The sequence below is a fragment of the Callithrix jacchus genome, chromosome 2 (genome assembly GCF_049354715.1).
Source record: "Callithrix jacchus isolate 240 chromosome 2, calJac240_pri, whole genome shotgun sequence".
NCBI lineage: Eukaryota > Metazoa > Chordata > Mammalia > Primates > Cebidae > Callithrix > Callithrix jacchus.
Genome location: NC_133503.1, coordinates 138,254,137 through 138,274,089, shown reverse-complemented (window position 1 = coordinate 138,274,089; position 19,953 = coordinate 138,254,137). Strand labels below are relative to the sequence as shown.

Sequence of the window (19,953 nt, the reverse complement as noted above, 5' to 3'; positions counted from 1 at the left end):
GCGTCAGCAGCTGCCGCGTGCTAGACCGGGAGGCTACGGTCAGCTCGCCTGCCGCAGGGAGGGCGAGCACTTGTGAGCCCCGCGCCAGGTCCGCGAAGCCTGAAGCTACCGAGCCCGCTTAGAAAGCTCCGCCGCGCGCTGCCGGACGCAGGCCGGCAGGCCCAGCCGACCCAGGCCACAGTTTTCCCAGCCCCGCCGCCGTTGCCAAGGCGACCGCCGCCGAACATTCCCGCGACGGGCTCCGCCCCCCGGCCAATCGGACCGGCGCTCGGTGGAGACCAGATTCTCTTTGTTCCGCAGCCATTTCAGGCCCCAGACTGGAGGCAGCGCCGCTTCGGCCGAAGGCCCGAGCGCCCGAGGCCTCTGGGATGGTGTGGGACCGGGTAGGTGGCGTGAGGGAGCGCGGCCCCGGACTGGAGGGGCGGGGGCGGAGGTTGGGAGCTTCGAAGCTGCCTGACCCGTCTATGGGAGAGTAGCTGGGCTTGCCTGCTTTCTCGGTGCCCGCCCGGCCGTTTGAAGCAGGGAGGCAGCGGCGGCGCGGTTCTAACCCTAACAGCTGCCGGCCCAGGCGCCCTGCGGGACCCGGGTAGGAGGCAGGCGAGGGCGAGAGGAGCCCGTTAGGGACGGCGGGAGCCCGTTACAGGGGGCGGGAAGGGAAGGATGTGATGATCAGGGGAGCGTTTGCCTCGCTTGTTAAGCTGTGGTGTTTGAGGGCCCTTGAGTGCTTCAGTCAGCTGCCATGGGACGGCTGCCTTTCACTGGTTCTGGGCGCTGGCGGGCGCTGCCTGAGATGGGCCAGTCTTTGTCCCGCTCTGGGCCCCTCTGCCCCGATCTGCCGGCTGCGCTCACAGAGCCCATCGTCCTCACATGCAGCTTTCCAATCTCCCTCCCGGCCGTTCTTTCTCCTCGGGGCTTCTTGGCCTCACGACATGTTTACATAATGTTTGTGACTGTACGGGTTTTGCGTGGGCTTGTGGGTTTTTCACTTCTACCTCCACTCCTATGCGTACAAGCAACAGGGAACAACTGCTGAGGAGCAGAACGGCCACCACAATCAAGCTATTTTCAGAATAACTTTCTTTAAAAATGATCGCTTGTTGCTTACTGATTTTAAAAATCAACTGGATTTTGCAAGGATTGCTTACGGTTTAGGTCTGTTATCTTAATTGCTAATTAGGTTGGTCTGTCAGTAGAGATAAATGTAAAAATTCGAAATTGGAGGCTATCTACAAATGGATTTTGACAGCTGTATTAAAAAGCTTAGTAACTGTCCTCTGAAACAGTAATGACTTAAATGATGAATGCGTAAGTGGTATTTTTTTTACCCTAAAGAAAATACACTTTTAAAATTGCAAGACGTATGGTGTAATAGGTGTTTGGAAATGAGGGTTGTAAAATGGCTGTCCTGACGTACTCCCTTTTGGAATAACAAAAGTTCCTGCAGGATTTTAAGTTTCCCTGTTATATCAAAGCTTTCATATGAGAGAGGCGAAGAAGCTATACTTAGTGGAAAAAGGGAAAGTTCCATATTTTGGGAAAGGATCTGTTTTCCATTTTTACCTTACCTGGCACCCTAGTCGTTCAGAGAGAAGGCTGTACCAGATTGAAAATTAGCAACTGCAGAAGGGAAATAATAGTTTGAAGGTGTGGACTTCTTTTTTAGTCTCTAGCTATGCAATGCATAAATGTATACTAGTTTGGCAGTACGATTTTTACTTCATGCAATTTAATGTAAGCCTAATGAAGTACTAGTGTTCTCTTTTTCCTAAAAGGGGTCTCCACCTTGGATTAGCCTTGATGTGATTGTATCTTTGTCCTAATCAGGAATTATTAAATTCCTCCCATTGGAGTATCTATAAAAATCGTTGTTGCACTTCTACCTCAACCCTCAATGGCTTTATTACTATTATATAATGTGAGCAGAATAAGATTTTTGTAAAAATATACGATTCTAATTGTAAGGTTTTCCAGTATCAACACTTGCTATTGTATTCATTGTTTTTATGACTGTGGTTTTTCTTATAATTTTAAAGCCATTCCATGAACTCAGTTTTTCTAAATGTTGTAAATGAACTACTACATTGAAATGTAAACATCCTATATTTAGAAGAATTTCTTGAATTTTAACCATGTTGGATTCTGCAAACATTTTTTTAAGAAAAGAAACCTGGTTATAAAGGAAGTCAAACCAAGTGGCGGATGTAATGAAATAAATTTATCAAATAGAAACTGCAGAGAGGAGCACAGCAGTAAGTGGGAGAGTTATTTTTGTTGCCCAGGGTATAAATTGTGATATTTTTTCCTGAGATTGATATTTGAATACATATTGGTATCAAAAAGATCTCTTCCCCCCTCAAAACAGTTTGGTTTACCAGCAAAAGGGTGAGAAAGCTGAGAGAATCAAAGAAACTAATGAGGTTTTCAAAAACAATGGAAAACAATGCCATCCTCAAAGAGAAAGGATCAGAAACACTGAAATTCCCATGGAGGTTGAGGATCTTTCTTAGTTGGCTGTATTGCCATGGTAAATGTGTTGAGTGTTGGCAGGTGAAGGAGTCTTCTGGGCTGTACAGGGGATGCACTTCACGATGGAAGACATGTTTGCAAGAGTGGTGCCTTAATGCGTATTGTGTTGCTGTAAAAGAATACCTGAGACTGGGTCATTTATAAAGAGAAGAGGTTTATTATTTAGCTCACGGTTCTGCAGGCTGGGAAGTACAAGAAGCATGGCGCCGCCATCTGGTCAGCTTGTGGTGCTGCATCATAAAATGCTAGAGAAGGTCAAAGGGGAAGCCCCTAGGCAAAGTTTGGGGGGAATCTGAGGGGAGGGCCTGGCTTTCTAACAACCCACCCTCAGGAAACTAATTCATGTCCACGAGATCATGGTAAGATTTCAACACGAATTTTGATAGGGACAGACGCACCATATTCACAGCAAGTGGTAACTGATTTGTAGTTACATGCGTACCTGTTAGGAGAAGTTTTCAAAAGCAAGTTTGATTGGGTTGTTTTGAAGGGTCCTTTGAAGTACTACCGTCAGGTGCTGTAGTGAGTAAGAATGTTAGAGTTCTAGAGTCTCAATGCTCAGATGAGATACTGAGATGGGAAATGGGGAGGCAAAGTTGTCTTGGAATTTTCTGGGGTCAATAGAATATAATAGGAATGGTAGCTACATCTTAATCCAAAAAGCTACTCCATGCTAGAGCAAATATTACAACTCAGTATTGAAAAAAAAGCTGATAACTGTGAGACCATAAAGTTGGGATTGATATATGCCTTTTTAACGGTTACTTTTTTAAAACAAAGCAAAACTTTGTGTAGTGTAGAGAACAAGTGCTTTTGCCACACTATTGGTATTCAAATTTTGGCACCTTCTGTGTGACCTTGGGTAAGTTATTTAATCTCACTCTTTCATCTTATAATGTTATGAGGATTAAATGATTTAATAGAATAAGCTCTTAAAACTGAGGCTGTCATGTATTAAGTGTTCTATAAATAATAACTGCTGTTATCAACAATGTCATTATCATTGTTAATTATTTCAGAAAACTATAGAAAACCATCAAATAAAAATTACAGATATCAGTACTACATGGTAACTACTGTAAGCCCTTTGGTGCATTTCTTTCCAATGTTTTTTCTAAGTTTATTGGATTTTTTTCACAGTTGGGACTTTCTATGTGAATAATTTTGTATTCTTTTTTCATCTAGCACCATAAGCATTTTCTTATGCTATTGAGTTATTTTGTCAGCATATTTAATGATTGCATGTTTGTGTGTATCTCTCATTATTAAACAGTTTCTAAATTTTTTGAAGTTATAAAAAAAACTGCAGCGAACATCCTCATACAGAAATCAATTTCTGCATTTTAGATTATTAAGTTAGAATCCCCAAAGCAAAAATATTGAGTCAAAGTAAACATCCAAAGCTCATGGTCCATACTGCCAAATTACTTTTACTTAAGGGAATTTAGTAATGAACTTATTAATATAATAAATCAAGACTACACAGTGTTTATTGTTCCTGTTGCTTGGGATTGGAGGAATAGAGAGTGGATTAACATTTTCCTTAAAATGTACTAGACATCATTTTTAGGCATTTAACCTATATTGTCACTTTCATGTACATTATTCTCATCTTGGCTCTGTGTTATACATGGGAGTTACTTCCATTTTAGTGATGAGAGAACAAAGCATAGATAGGTAAGTACTTTATGTAAGGGCTCAGAGCGTTCAAGCCTGAATCTGAATCTAAATCTGCTTGACTGCAAAGCTCATCATGCTCTTTTATTTGTATACTTTTATATCATATACATATTCAGAATTTTATACTATAACTACAGATCACAGACCACATTTTTAAGATAGTTAAACTGAGCTGGGAATAATGGGTAAGTTGCAAAGTTAAACAAGGCAGGGCTTAACTTTCCACATACATTTTAGAAAAAGAAAATCTTTACCTGGATGAGATATAATTGGTAATGAATATGTAAAACTGGGCTCTAAAGTGAATGCACCAAATATCTCTGGGTGCAACTCTTAATGATCTCAACACAAATAGGTGAGAGAAAACCAAAGAAATCTCAAATTTGATTAAATTTGGGGAGTAAGAGAAATAAAAAGGCCCATAAGTGCTTAAATTGAAACATACATTTAGTAAAACTCCTGATAAAGTAAATGAAGGTTTCACTGGGGAAATAAGCAAAAAAATAATATGTGTTTCCCTTAAGGAGATCAGAACTGCCTACAAGGTGTAGAAAGTTAAATTTAGACTGAAAATTAGAGAAGAAAAACAGACACTCACATTTGAATTATATTTTATAGATGACTCTGAAGCCATGAGTAAAATAATTTATTAGTGGAGCTCCTTTATCCTAGATACATGTTTCTACCACAGATGAAAAAGTTAATCCTAGAAAAGATAAGATTACACTACTTTTGTTTTTACTAAGAAAGGAATTAAGGAAGATAAGTATTTCAGCAAATCATAAATATGCTAAATAAATGAAATAAATTATTAGAATTAGGTGGTATATACCAACATTTTTAAAGAAATAAATATAAAAGTATAGAACTATTGATTATTATGCTACCATTAGAAATTATGTTTTTGAAAAATATTTAATGAAATGAAATATAATATTTTGGCTGAAGCATAGCAGAACTGGGAAATGGTGACAGAGATGGCAAACCATTAAGAACTTTGTATCCCATTTATTAGTGCTGGGATTCTCTTGTTAAGAGATTTACATACTAGTGGAGAAAGAGGTATGTAAATAAACAAGTTCAATAAATATATTTACAGCTTTATGATATAAATCTGTAAAGACACCAAGAAAGGCCAGTAATAGATTTCCTTGAATAGATTAGGGCAAATGTCTGGAGCATTTTGGGAATAGGAACAGCATTTCAGTGAGAATGTCGGGAAACATAAGGATCTGCTGTGTTCTTGGAACTCTAAGCAGTTCAGGGACCCTGGAAAGTATGGAGCAGGGGTCCACAAACTTTCTGTAAAGGGCGAGATTTAAATGTTTTCTGCTGTGCAGGCCATACCAACTCTACCACTGTAATGCAAAAACAATTATGAAACCAATGGTATACCCAGGTTTGACTAGTGGACCTTAATTAGACAAACTCCAATATTTGGTACAGAGGGATTTGGGGAAGAGAGAACCTACTGAGCCTTATGTCACGCTATGATGAGCCATTGAAAGGTATAAAATAAATCTAGAAGATTTATTTGTGTGAATCACTAAGAGCAGAATAAAATAGATTTTTGAAGCACTATACATCAATTTAAAAGGGAAAACAACTCAGTTTTTTAAGTGAGCAAATTCCACAGAAGAGGAAATACCACTAGCAGGTAAACATAGAATGATTTCCGTCACCAGTAGAAAAATGTAAAGTAAAGCAGTGATTTTTTTTTCTTATTATACTGGCAGAAGTGAGAAAAGTTTTGTTAGTATGTATTGACAAAGTTGTACTGATAACGTTGAATAATATCTCCATACAGCTATTTTAAAGTAAAAACATCTTTGACCCAGTGGTTTTTATTTCTTAGAGAAACACATGAAAATATCAGGAATCACATGTGCTAGGATTAGTCTTTGTCAGTAACCACAGACCCTCCAGACTTCCAGTTCACATTTTATCTCTGGCACCCCATTCATAAAAGGGTCTACACTTTTTTTTTTTTTGAAACAGTCTCGCTCTGTCACCCAGGCTGGACTGCAGTGGCATGATTTTGGCTCACTGCAACCTCTGCCTCCCGTGTTCAAGCAATTCTCCTGCTTCAGCCTCCCAAGTAGCTGGGACTACAAGCGCACGCTGCCATACCCAGCTAATTTTTTATATTTTAGTAAAAATGATATTTCACCGTGTTGCCCAGGCTGGTCTTGAATCCACCTACCTCAGCCTCCCAAAGTGCTGGGATTACAGGCGTGAGACATGATGCCCAGCCTGAGTCTACCTTTTTTGAGGAGTCTGACTCTCTTGCCCAGGCTGGATTGGGGTCTACACTTTTTTTAAACCCCTTTTCAACTCTTCATACCATTCATTCTACTGTGCCTTATGAAATTAACGGTCCATCATTGCAAAATCCAGTCTCAACCTATTGGATGTTGTTTTCACTTTCTTGCTCTAATGGAAACTAGACTCTTCCACTGTGCAGTTGTGGCTGTTTTTGTTTGTTTGCTCCATAACTTTCCTCACTGTTTCTAGAGGTGGGAAAGATAACTGTCACTAATCTCCTTACTTCTTTCACACTGTGCTTCCTCCTTTCTCCCTATAATCTTCAGTTTTGAATGATGTCATAAAGGCTCACTGTCCCTCTCTCCAGTCTTTATATTGAAATTGATAGGAATATACATAACTGATCCACCCAAGACCCTGGCCTCTGATTTCCTGGACCACTCTTCCAGTGCTCTTCCCGTCTATGCTGTCAGCCACTCATTCCACAGTGATACTCGTGCATTGTCAACAACTGCAGTCACTCCATACCACAGTTGCCATTTCATGTATTCTGCTCTGTTACCCCTCTTCCTATTTTTGCAGTTCACTTCTAGTGCCTCAGCCCCAACCATCTCCTGACTCCAATGGACTCCAACCCATTGATCCTATTACTGTTCCCCTGCCCCTTACCCTCTTGATGTTTTCACTTCCTTTTACATGGAATTTACTCATCTGAAATTTATGGTTAATCAGTTTAGTCACTTCTTTGGATCCCCTTCCTTGCTCTTTGCTTGTCTGGCAAAACCAGAGCCTTAGTTATAACTCTCTGGGGTTTTCTTGTACTTGCCCCTATGTAACTGAGTATGGCCAGAAAAAAACCACACATGACCACAAACCTCAAGTGGGTCCTTAATGCTGCCCTATGGTTGTACTGTATTTTCCTAGTCTGCTTCCTCTCCCACCTTCTAAATGACTATTTCATATCTTATTTTCCCCAAACCTTCTATATCTCTTTTCCCATCCTCACCTTCGGCTCATGACCTTGCTTCCCACTTTGCTAAGAAAATTGAAGTAATCAGAAGAGAACTTCTGTAGACTCCCCATCACGCCATGTACCTCTGGTACTCTATTCATAAAAGGGTCTACACAGCATCTGCTCAGTACATGGCTGTATTCCTGCCCATTGGTTTAACTGTTCATATTCTTGTCTGCCTTTGTACTAGACCCCATTCTCTCTCATCTGTTCAAGGACTCTGCTTTAGGTTCTCTCCTTCTACATCATCAATTTTGTTCTCTTTATTGAATCATTTCTATCAGCAAACAGATATGCTATTATTTCTCCCCTCTTAGAAAAAAGAAAAACTTGTCCCACTTCCCCACATTACCCCAGTTTTTTGTTTCCTCTGGAAGCAGTATTTCTCAAAATAGTTGTCTGTACTTGCTGTTGCCAAGTTCTCTCCTCTAGTACTCTGTTAAACCCACTCTAGTCAGGCCTTTGTCTGTACCACTCTCACAGAAATAGCTCCTCTGGTTCTTCAGTAGCCCCCATATTGGTAAATGCTCTGTTATTGATTCTCATTATATTTGACCTGTCAGCAGCATTTGACACAGCTGTTTGCTTCCCTTAGCATTGAAACCATTTCTTCTTTGCCTTCCAGGACATCACACATTCCTGGTTATCTGCTGCCTCAGTGCTGGTCCTTGTATTCTCTTTTTCCTTTATTTTCACTGACCTCTTAATATTGGAGAGCCCCAAGTTGTAATCCTTTTTGTTTGTTTGTGTATGTGTTTCTATCTATGCTCACTTTATTGGTAATCTCATTTAGTCTCATGGCTTTAACCGTGTAAATATCAACAATACCCACATTTGGATATTTAGCCCCTCTCCCCAATTCCAGATTTATATATACAACTACCTATTCAACATCTCCCCTAAATGTTTAATAGTAGACATCAAACTCAACATATCTAAAACTAAACTCCTAAACTTCCTCCCAATGCCTACTTTACCCACAGACTGTTCCATTTCTGTCAATGGCAACTTCATCCTCCTGTAGCTCAGACCAAAATCTTGGCCTTATTTTTTTATTTCACTTTTTCTTTTACTCTTCAGATCTGTTCTTTCAGGACAATCTGTTTCCTATATCATCAAAATACATTCAAAATCCTACTGTGCCTCACCACCTCCCCCACTGCCACCACCCTTGTCCAAGCCACTACTATCATATCTTGTTGGATTACTGAAATAGGTTACTACCTGCTCTGCCCCTTCTGCCCTAGCCCCTCCCAACAGTGTTTTCTCAATACAGTAGCCCGAATAAATCTTTAGCAAATTAAGACAGTACCTGTCACTTCTCCTGCAATGGCTCCTGTTATGGTCTGAATGTATGTGTCCTCCCAAACATTACGGGTGTGTGGTGGCACACACCCGTAATCCCAGCTACTTGGGAGGGTGAAGCAGGGGAATTGCTTGAACCCGGGAGGTAGAGGTTGCAATGAGCCAAGATCATGCCACTGCACTCCAGCCTGGGCAAGACTCCATCTCACAAAAAAAAGCCCTAGAGATATCCCTTGCCCTTTGTCTCTTGAGGACACAGCAAGAAGTCTGTGAGCTAGAAAGCAGCCCTCACCAGATACGGAATATGCCTTGACCTTGGCTTCCCATCCTACAGAATGGTAAGAAATCTATTTCTGTTGCTTATAAACTATCTCGTTTATGGTATTTTGTTATAGCAGTCCGAATGGACTAAGACATTCCCTTTCATTCACTCAGAGAAAAGCTGGTCTTTACCGTGGCCTGTGAGGCTCTACATAATCTGCCCAATTGACTCCACTTTCTCCTTACCTTCCTGACCTCATTTACTGTTATCACTGTCCTCCCCTTGCTCACTGGCTTCCTTGCTCTATCTGTCCTGTTCCTACTTTAGGAACGTTAGTTTACCTGGCTCCACTCTCTGAAACGTGCTTCTTCCACATGTCTGCTTGGCTCAAGGGCCTTACCTCCAAGTCTTTGCTCAGATCTTACCTTCTATGAACACCCTATTTAACTATATTCTATCTTGCCTTTCCCCCACCCCCCTTATCCTGGATTCTTTTTTTTTTTTTTTTTACATAGAACATGCCACCTTCTAACATACTATATCAGGGGTCAGCAAGCCACAGCTCCAAGAGCTTCTTTCCTGTTTTTGTACATCCTATTAGCTGAGGATGGTTTTTACATTTTTAAAGGGTTGTAAAAGCAAAAAAATACATGACACATATATGTGACCTGCAAAACCAAAAATATTTACTCTCTGGCCCTTTTCAAAATAAGTTGACACTATATATTTTATTCTGTTTATTGTCCTCCTTCTCCTCTTCCTGCAAGAATACAAACTCCAAGAGGACAAGGTCTTTGTTTTATTTTTTGTTGTAACTGCAGCAAGATACAGATACAGAGCCTAAATGGTAATTATGTTAAGTGTTCACCAATAGATCTATACATTGCAGTAAGTAACAAAATCTATATATAATGACTAGGAAAAATAAGGTGTATTTTGAAGTTTGTTAAAGAACAGGTGTAATTTTTGTTTCTACAGTATCTGTGTATTTAATTGCATAGAGAAGAGCTCTACAAGTATGCATAACCAAATGAATACTAAAGTACTTCTGGAGAGGGGACCAAGATTAAGGGCAATAGTTGAAGGGAGCTTGAATTTCATATATATTATTTGCTTTTCTTTTGTTTAGCAATGAGAAACAGTCACATGTCAATGTTTCACTTTAAGATTTTTTTAATGAAGGAACAAGAAAAGACAAATATATAATAAGAAAATAAAGTAATGAGAGGAAATGGAAAGTAAAGGATGGAGAGCAAAGGAAGAGGACATTACCTTTCCTATATGTGTTATTTGGCCAGCAGTCAATCTGAAAGAGGGGAAGGAGTGAGCAATGTAAATATGGGGTAAAGAGCATGCAAAAGTAAAGCCTCTTAGGTGGGAACAAGCTTAGTGTGATCTGGGGACTAAGATAACCAGTGTGACGAACATAGTGAAAAAGGGGACAGTGACTGTTAGGAGCTAAGTTCAGAGATGGGCGGGCACCCAGATTAGATACAGCTTTGTAGGCTGTGATGAGGGTAAAAGGTTTTCTGTGTGATAGGAAACCACTGGAAGATTTTGAGCAGGTGAAGACATGATTTAATTACAGATTTAATAGGATAATTTTTGCTGCTTTGTCTCAGAGAATGGGTTATGAGGGAACAAAAGAGGAGGCGAGCAGATCTGCCTAGACCATGGACTAGGGTGGACAGCAAAGAGGGTGAGAAGTGGTCAATTCAGACTATATTTTGATGATGTATTTTAAGAGCCTTGAGATATGAAGGAGATCAAGGGAAATAAGAATCATTGCTTCTAATCTACATAATTGGCCTGAACAACTGGGTGAAAACAACTGGTATTTAGTGATACTGGAATGGGATGGAGAAGAGAATCACGAGTTTTGTTTCAAGCCTAGGCGACATAAGGATTTTTAAAATTATCTGGTCATAATGATGTGTACCTATAGTTTTTAAAAAATTTTAAAAATTAGCTGGTCATAGTGATGTGTACCTATAGTTCCAGCTACTCAGGATGCTGAGGTGAGAAGATTACTTGAGCTTGGGAGGTCAAGGTTGCAATAATCTGTGGTCATGCCACTGTACTCCAGCTGGGCAATAGAGGGAGACCCTGCCTTAAAAAATTAAATAAAATAAAGAGTTTTGTTTCAACCAGCAGTTTGAGATGCCCATTTGACAAACAAGTAGATATCTTGTCAGATGTTGGATACTTGGGTCTGGAATTCAGGGAGCTTTTAATGTTGCAGACTGATGAGATTATATAGATAGAGAATAGAAGAGGGTCTAGGATATTGAGGGGAGCCAGCAAAGGAGACAAAGAGTAGCCAGTGAGATATGAGGAAAACCAGTGAGATGTGGCACCGTAAGAGGTGAAAGAGTGGTAATGGTAACCTGCATTCAGCACTGTGAAGAAATTAAGATGAGGCCAAGAAGAAATTGCTGGGTTTGGCACCATGGAAATCTCTCAGTGGAGTGGAGTACAATCAGAGACAGTGACTATTTACAACTTTCGAGATGTTTCTATGAACAAAGGGGAGTGGAGAAATTTAGTTGTGGAGGATGAACAGAGTCTAAGCTGGTTTTTAAAGATATTATTTTAAATATAATATTATTTAAACTTACAGAAAAGTAGTACAAATAATTCAGAGAACTCCCATATTTACTTTACCTGGATTCACCAATTTTTAACATTTTGCTACATTTGTTTGCTTTGCTCTCTCTCTCTCTCTCTCTACACACACACACACACACACACACGCATGCACGCACACACGCACGCAAGCACACATTTTTTTGAACATTTGAGAATAGCCTGCATACATCTGTGCCTCTTTAGCCATTAATACTTTAATGTGCGTATCCTGAGAGCCAGGATATTCTCTTATGAAACTGCATACAGTGAGCAAATTCAGGAAATTTTATTTTTTACAGCCCACAGTACAGTTTTGCCAGTTGTCCCAGCAACATCTTTTGTAGCATTTTTTTTCTACCAGTACCTGATCTGGTCTAGGGTTTAATGTTATATTTGTTGTCATGTCTTTTTGGACAGAGAGGTATTTGCAATGATCATTATTTCAAAAGGACAATTTAAACATTTCTGGATGTGTATTATAACTCTTCATAATGGTAGATCAGTTTAGTACCTCATCCTGATAAACATTAGGACAGAAGGAAGAGCAAGAAAAGTGAAGATTCTTAAACTTTATATGTAAATTTATCAGACTTAGGCATAAATGATGTGTTTTCAGAGTTATTGGTACTAATTGTTTAGAAAGATAAAACAACTTGGGATTCTTTTTTTTTTTTTTTTGAGATGGAGTTTTGCTCTTGTTACCCAGGCTGGAGTGCAATGGCCTGATCTCGACTCACTGCAACCTTCGCCTCCTGGGTTCAGGCAATTCTCCTGCCTCAGCCTCCTGAATAGCTGGGATTACAGGCACGCACCACCATACCCAGCTAATTTTTTGTATTTTTAGTAGAGACAGGGTTTCACCATGTTGACCAGGATGGTCTCGATCTCTTGACCTTGTGATCCACCTGCCTCAGCCTCCCAAAGTGCTGGGATTACAGGTGTGAGCCACCGTGCCCGGCCAACAACTTGGATTCTTTTGTGATAGGGTTGAGTTGGTAGTAGTATATGGACATGGTTTAAGAGTTTTTCAGGGAATTTGTTTCAGCTCTTAAAATGCTGCATGTCAAACCTTTATTCAAAAATATTGTGAGACTTAATTTAGGAAAAGAACATTAAAGAGTGAAACATTGGAACTACAGTGCTTCAGAATAGGCATTAGAATGCTCCACTGGGTTTTCGGTTCAGTGATGAACACAGTTTTCTGTTACACAGTTTTGACAGGTACCGAGTAAAGACTTCTGTTGGATAGAAGCACAAGTTATGATGAAAATTTGTCTCTGACATTTTCAACCAAAGATTGTTCCTGCTATTGAATATGACTTCTGCAAGAAGTCATCTAAGGCTACCACAGTATTGTGCTCTTTCACAGGATCCCAAGTATTTGCTGAAAGAATCAAGTGACATGTAGCTTTCACTTAGGTAACTTAGACCCAGAACTCTTGACCAATTGAGTTGAATACAAGTTTCCCTTAAGGACAGGAGTGGCTTGGAGAATTTCAGTAGCAAGTATAAGAAGTAATGCCAGCTTTTGCATGTGAATTATGACTAGCTTCATTATTTATAGTCATCTAAATGTTTACTTCTAGAAGCTGAAGGGAACATGGTCTTTAGTTGCTTTATAGGTGAGGAAATAAACCAAATGAGAGTATGTGATTGGTGTAGGATTGCCCAGCTTGCTATTCTTAATGCAGAGAATTGAGACTAGAGCCCCAGATTCCTGATGCCCTTTCTTTTTTTCTGATGTTATTTTGGCTCTTCTTGGCACAGAAGACTTAAAGACCCTTGGAGGAAGGTAGTTATCCCCATGCAGTTATCCTGGGCTGTTAGCTGTAGACAGGTTGTGGCTGTGAGTTAAAGTGTCTGCGTCATCCTTCCCTTGGCCTAATAACCCTGCCCAAATAAGAAACAGTGAAACCATAAAGGGATTATAAAGGTAGGAGATTTTTCTGGAGTCTGGCTTTAGCACAGATAATAGCTCTGAATCAAGAGAGTGGTATGGTAGTTTAATATTTAATGTAGGAATTTGATGGCGAAGCTCAAGAGTCAGTAGAGAAATAAAAGGATGAGACATAAAAAGGATCAGCCACTAATAAAAATTCTAGCTTTGTTTAAACCGTATGTCCTAATTGGCTAGAGACTTTTGTTAGATACATGGCAGGCAATTTTTATTTGTTTTTTTTGTTTGTTTGTTTTGTTTTGAGACGAAGTTTCGCTCTTTTTACCCAGGCTGGAGTGCAATGGCACGATCTCAGCTCACAGCAACGTCCGCCTCCTGGGTTCAGGCAATTCTCCTGCCTCAGCCTCCTGAGTAGCTGGGATTACGGGCACACACCACCATGCCCAGCTAATTTTTTGTATTTTTAGTAGAGGCAGGGTTTCACCATGTTGACCAGGATGGTCTCGATCTCTTGACCCTGTGATCCACCCGCATCGGCCTCCCAAAGTGCTGGGATTACAGGAGTGAGCCACCACGCCCGGCCGGCAATTTTTATTTGTAAAGCAGAAAACACACACTCTCACTGGAGTGCGATTCCCGTAGAGTTTAAATTGCTCAGCAGCTAGGGCAAAATTGTAATTTTAGATAAAATCGTTGTATTCTGATTCTGGGAAATACAAACTCCTGAACATCTTGAATGTTTTTGAGCAAGTTCATCAAATGCCTACCCACATACTGAATTATTGAATTGAATAAACAATTTAAATTAATAAGTTAAGAAATCTTAGGAATTTCTGAATTCATCCTCTCATTGCAGGTGTTTTATTATCATATTGGTAATTTCCAGCTGTGATATTACATCTCTTAGCTCCTTTGAGATATGGAGTGTACGAGCCTGGAAAATCAAGTATTACCTGAAAGTTAGCATCATAGGGAAAGTAAATTGCCACTATCCCTACATCTCTCCTGGTGTAAAGTGTTAGTAAAATGAATATTGTGAGGTGTTTTTTTCTGCTGGGTGGCATCAGTGACAGTGATTGTCAGTGCTCAGAAACAAAATAGTGTAATTTGGAAAAGATAGGGATAGAAAGGAGAGGAGAAGGATAGAAGTAGTTGGGGAAAGAATTCTGTTGTATATAAAGAGGTGTACACCTGAACTGGCAGATGACTTTATTCTGGGTTTTCTCTACTCTTTCCACTCAGTTTACTCTCCACCCATCTGGGTATATTCATTAGACTCCATACCTTTCAGAAACTTGCATGTCAGCTCTCAGATATATATTGGTGTTCAAACCTAAGGAAATTAATTCCCATGGCAGTCATCAGCCTTCATTGTACCAACCCTGCAGTTCCTAGAGAACTCCCTGATGCTAAAAACTGTCTTGCTTCCTGATAGCTTTCTCTCTCTCTCTCTCTCTCTCGAGGAGTTTTGCTCTTGTCGCCCAGACTGGAGTGCAATGGCGAGATCTCGGCTCACTGCATCCTCCACTTCCCAGGTTCAAGCAATTCTCCTGCCTCATCCTACCGAGTAGCTGGGATTACAAGCGCCCACCATCACAGCCGGCTAATTTTTTTGTTTTTTTTTTTTTTTAAAGATGGGGTTTCACTGTGTTGGCCAGACTGGTCTTGAACTCCTGACCTCAGGTGATCCACCCACCTCAGCCTCCCAAAGTGCTGGGATTACAGGAGTGAGCCACCCTGCACGTCCTGACCTTATATTTCTAATCCATGAATGACTTAAAATAAACCTACTCTTCTCTCCTAGACAAGCCGAATGAGTTATTCCCCCTCTTGAAAATAAGAGAACTTAGGCCAGGTGCGGTGGCTCATGCCTGTAATCCCAGCACTTTGAGAGGCCAAGGCAGGTGGATCATCTGAAGTCGAGACCAGCTTCACCAACATAGAGAAACCCCATCTCTACTAAAAATACAAAATTAGCTGGGCGTCCTGGTGCATGCCTATAATCCCAGCTACTTGGGAGGCTGAGGCAGGAGAATCACCTGAAGCTGGGAGGTAGAGCTTCTAGTGAGCCAAGACTGCACCATTGCACTCTAGCCTGGGCGACAGAGCAAGATGTTGTCTCAAAAAAAAAAGAAAAGAGCTTAATCAGGATAGCAGTATTAGATAAAAATTCAAATATATACCACATGATTATATATATTGCATAATTATATAATAAATGTTGTGACAAACTAGTCTCAAAATGTTTTTGCTTTAAGCAAAAGAATTTGAACATTTTTAAGGAGTTCTTCCACCTCTGCCTCCATATGTGCTGGGATTACAGGCATGAGCCACCACACACAGCCCCTTTTAATTTGTAATATTGATTTCTGGTCTCGATTTCCCCATTTTTAAAATAAGAGGATTGGATAGATGTTGTCTAATACTCATTTCATTCTGAAGATTAGATGCTACGATTGCCATTTTCTAATTACAGTTTAAGTTGATAAATTTTTATTTTGTGGGTTGAGGGGAATGGATGGTGATAAAGACATGATATTCAATTGGCCAATAACTTCATATCTATTTGTAAGATTAAAATAAACTTTTTAACCTAAGATTCAGTTTTAGGGTCTATGCTTATAAACCAAACACTTTCTTAATATGTACCGTAGATTAACATTATATTCTGCGTTCAGTGTAATTTCAGATTTCCTTCCCATCTCACATTTTATTCTATTTTTTATACTTATGAATTTTTATATGTCCCATTAATTTTGGTCAAGTCTCAATATTTCTTTATCACAGTAATGGAAAAATACACTCAAACACTTACAGAATATATGATGTTGTTTTTTCTACTAAACTTTTAGTTATATGATAGTCTATGATATGACATTATTTCCTACTGATTTTTTCCCATTTGTGAACCATCTCTATAGAATTTTCTTGTCTTGTCTTTTGCATATGAGGTTCACCCTTCGTCAACTACACTCATGCATTTCAGTGCATGATGGACTACATATACAACGGTGGTCGCATAAGATTATAAAAGGGCTGAAAAGCTTCTATTGCCTAGTGATGTCATACTGCAATGCATTATTCATGTCTGTGGTGGTACTAGTGTAAATAACTGCTGTATACTACTACACTGCCAGTTATATAAAAATATAGCATATATGATTATGCACAATACATAATACTTGATAATGATAGTAAATAACTATTATTGGCTCATGTATTTACTATGTTTGTTATTGTTATTTTAGAGTGTATTTCTACTTATTTTTTAAAAAGTCAGTTGTAAAGCCGTCTCAGTCAGGTCCTTCAGGAGGTATTCCGGAAGAAGGCATTGTTATCATGGAGATGACAGCTCCATGCTTATTATTGCCCCTGAAGACCTTCCAGTGGGACAGGATATAGAGATGGAAGACAGTGACATTGATGACACTGACCTGTGCAGGCCTAGGCCAACGTGTGTGTTCGTGTCTTCATTTTTAACAAAAAAGTTTAAAAAGTAAAATAAAAATTAATATAAAAAGCTTATAGAATAAGGATATAAAGAGAAGATATTTTTGTATAGGTGTACAATGTCTTTGTGTTATGAGCTGAGTATTAAAAGAGTCAAAAAAAATTTTTTTTGCGATGGAATCTTGCCCTGTCACCCAGGCTGGAGTACAGCATCACGACCTTGACTCACTGCAACTTCTGCTCCCAGGTTAAGTAGTTCTTCTGCTTCAGCCTCCCAAGTAGCTGGGACTACAGGCGCATACCACCACATCCAACTAATTTTTATATTATTGGTAGAGACGGGGTTTCACCATATTGGCCAACCTGATCTCAGACTCCCGACCTTGTGATCCACCCACCTGAGCCTCTCAAAGTGCTGGGATTACAGGCATGAGCCATCACACCTAGCCAAAATTTTTAAAAAATCTAAAGTTCATAAAGTAAAAAGTTACAGTAACAGCTAAACAATTAAGGTTAATTTATTATTGAGGAATGAAAATGTTGTTTAATTACAGTAGTAATTAAACTACAGTATTGTCCTAGGTGTTGGCCTTCACTCACTACTCACTCTCCAACTCACCCAGAGCAACTTCTGGTCCTGTAAGCACGCTATACTGATAAACCATTTTGTTTTGTCTTTTATGCTTTAGTTTTTATTTTTATGCTTATTATCTTTTTATGCTCTTTTTACTCTACCTTTTATATATTTACATATGTGTACATACACAAATACCTTTGTGTTATTATTGCCTACAGTATTCAGAGCAATGTGCTATACAGGTTTGTAGCCTAGGAGCCATAGGCTATACCATATAGCCTAGGTGTGTAGTAGGCTAGACCATCTAGGTTTGTATAAGTGTACTCTATGACATTTCTACAACAAGGAAATTGCCTAACAATGCATTTCTCAGACCGTATCCCTGTCCTTAACTGACATGTGACTATACTTAATTTTTGTACTGATTAAATTCATATCTGCTTTAATGTCTACTACTTGATTTCCATTTTTTTATTTGTTCTTACTCTTCCAGTATTTCTGTTATCACCTGCCTTAGTCTGTTCCTGTTGCAAAATACCTTATACTGCGTAATTTATAAAATAATAAAAATGTATTTCTCATGGTACTACACAGGCTGGGATGTCCAGCTCATTTGATGTCTAGTGAAGGCTTGCTCTCTGCTTCATAAATGGCATCTTCTTGCTGCATCCACACATCAATGAAGGGATGAACACTGTGCCCTCACATGGTGGAAGGGGAGCAGAAAGGCCAAACTGGCTCCCTTAAGCCATTTGATAAGGGTAAGGGTATTAATCCCATTCATGAAGACATAACTCTCATGACATAATCATTTCCTATAGCCCCACCTGTTAATACTGTTGCATTGAGGATTAGGTTTCAAAATGAATTTTGGAAGGACATAGACATTCAAACCATAGCGTTCTGCCCCTGGCCCCCCAAAATTCATGTGCTTCTATCAATATACATCCATTCAATCCCAATACATTTATTCTATCCCAATAGCCCCAGAAGACTTAACTCATTCCAGCATTCATTCAAAAGTGTGAAGTCCAGAATCTCATCTAAATCAGATATGGATGAGGCTCAAAGTATGATTCATCTTGAGGCAAATTGCTGTCCAGCTATGAACCTGCAAAACCAAGGAAGTCCAAGACCCAACAAAGCAAACAAGGTTAAATCTTAAGGCTCCAGAATAATCTTTGACTTTTATGTGTTGTCTTCCAGATACAGTTGGGTAGGGGTTGGTACCCCAAGGCTCCAGGTCATCCTGACCCCATGGCTTTACTGGGCACAGCCTATGCTTCAGCTCTCATAAGTCAGAGTCCACTGCCTGTGATTCTCCCAAGCTGGAATTGTATGCTAGTGGTTCTTTCAGTCTAAGCTCCATTAGGTATTGCCTTTATGTAGGTGCTCTGCTGTATCCCCACTCCCACTAGGCAGTACCCTAGTGGGGACTCTCTGCAGTGGCCCCATTCTGTGGCAGTGCTCTGCCTGAGCCCCAGTGTTTTTCAGGGTATTCTTTGAAATCTAGGTGAGGTAACAGTGCACTCACAGCTTGTGTATTCTATGCACCTGCAGTGTTAGCACCATGTAGAGACCACCAAGGTTTACCACCTATACCCTCTGGAGGGGTAGTCTGAGCTGCACCTGGGTTTGGTTGAGCCACAGCTAAGGTAACCAGAGTGCTGCACTATAATGTGTGTAGCAGAGCCCTGAAATCATTCTGTTCCCAAGGCAGTGGCATTCTGGGTTTATAATAGGCAAGTTAGTCACAGCCATCTCTGAACTGCCTTTTGGATCATTCATCCACTGTCTTGATGAATAGCACCTAGCTTTTTTCTTTCCATACTAATCTCCTTATCAAACAGGTTGAGAATTTTTCAAATCATTAAGTTCTGCCTTCCTTTTAAATTCCATCTTTAATTTGTTTCTCTCTTCCTGCATCTTATTATAAGCACTCAAAAGAAGCCATGCCACACCTTGAACACTTTGCCAAATATCCTATTTTATCACTCTTAAGTTCTGCCTTCCATGAAACACTAGGACATGAACACAATTCAGCAAAGTTCTTTGCCCCTTTGCAACAAAAATGGCCTTTCCTCCAGTTTCTAATAACATATTCCTCATATCTGTCTAAGAGACCTCATCAGAATAGCCTTTACTCTGTATTTCTACCAATATGGACAGGACCACTTAATAAATCTCTAAGAGGATTGAGGCATGTCATGCAGCTCTCCTCTTCTGAGCCCTTACTAGAATAGCCCTTTACCATCCAGCCTCTACCCTTTACCCAACTGCAAAGCCACTTCCACATTCTTAGATATTTCTTATAGTAGCACCCCACTTCTTAGTGCCAATTTGTCTTAGTC

The 19,953-nt window shown here is 39.8% G+C and overlaps 1 protein-coding gene across 3 annotated transcripts in view; it reads left to right on the top strand.

Moving 5' to 3' along the window:
* The first annotated feature begins 291 nt into the window (after nt 1-291).
* The window catches only part of TNPO1 (transportin 1), a 95,432-nt gene continuing 75,770 nt past the window's right edge, over nt 292-19,953 (top strand). For all 3 annotated transcript variants that reach the window (XR_013532282.1, XM_035291430.3, XM_035291428.2), the window contains exon 1: nt 292-383. Coding sequence is in view for 2 of the 3 variants with exons in the window: in XM_035291430.3 (XP_035147321.1) it covers nt 369-383 (15 nt within the window). In the remaining variant the exon portion in view is untranslated. The remainder of the gene's footprint in view (nt 384-19,953) is intronic.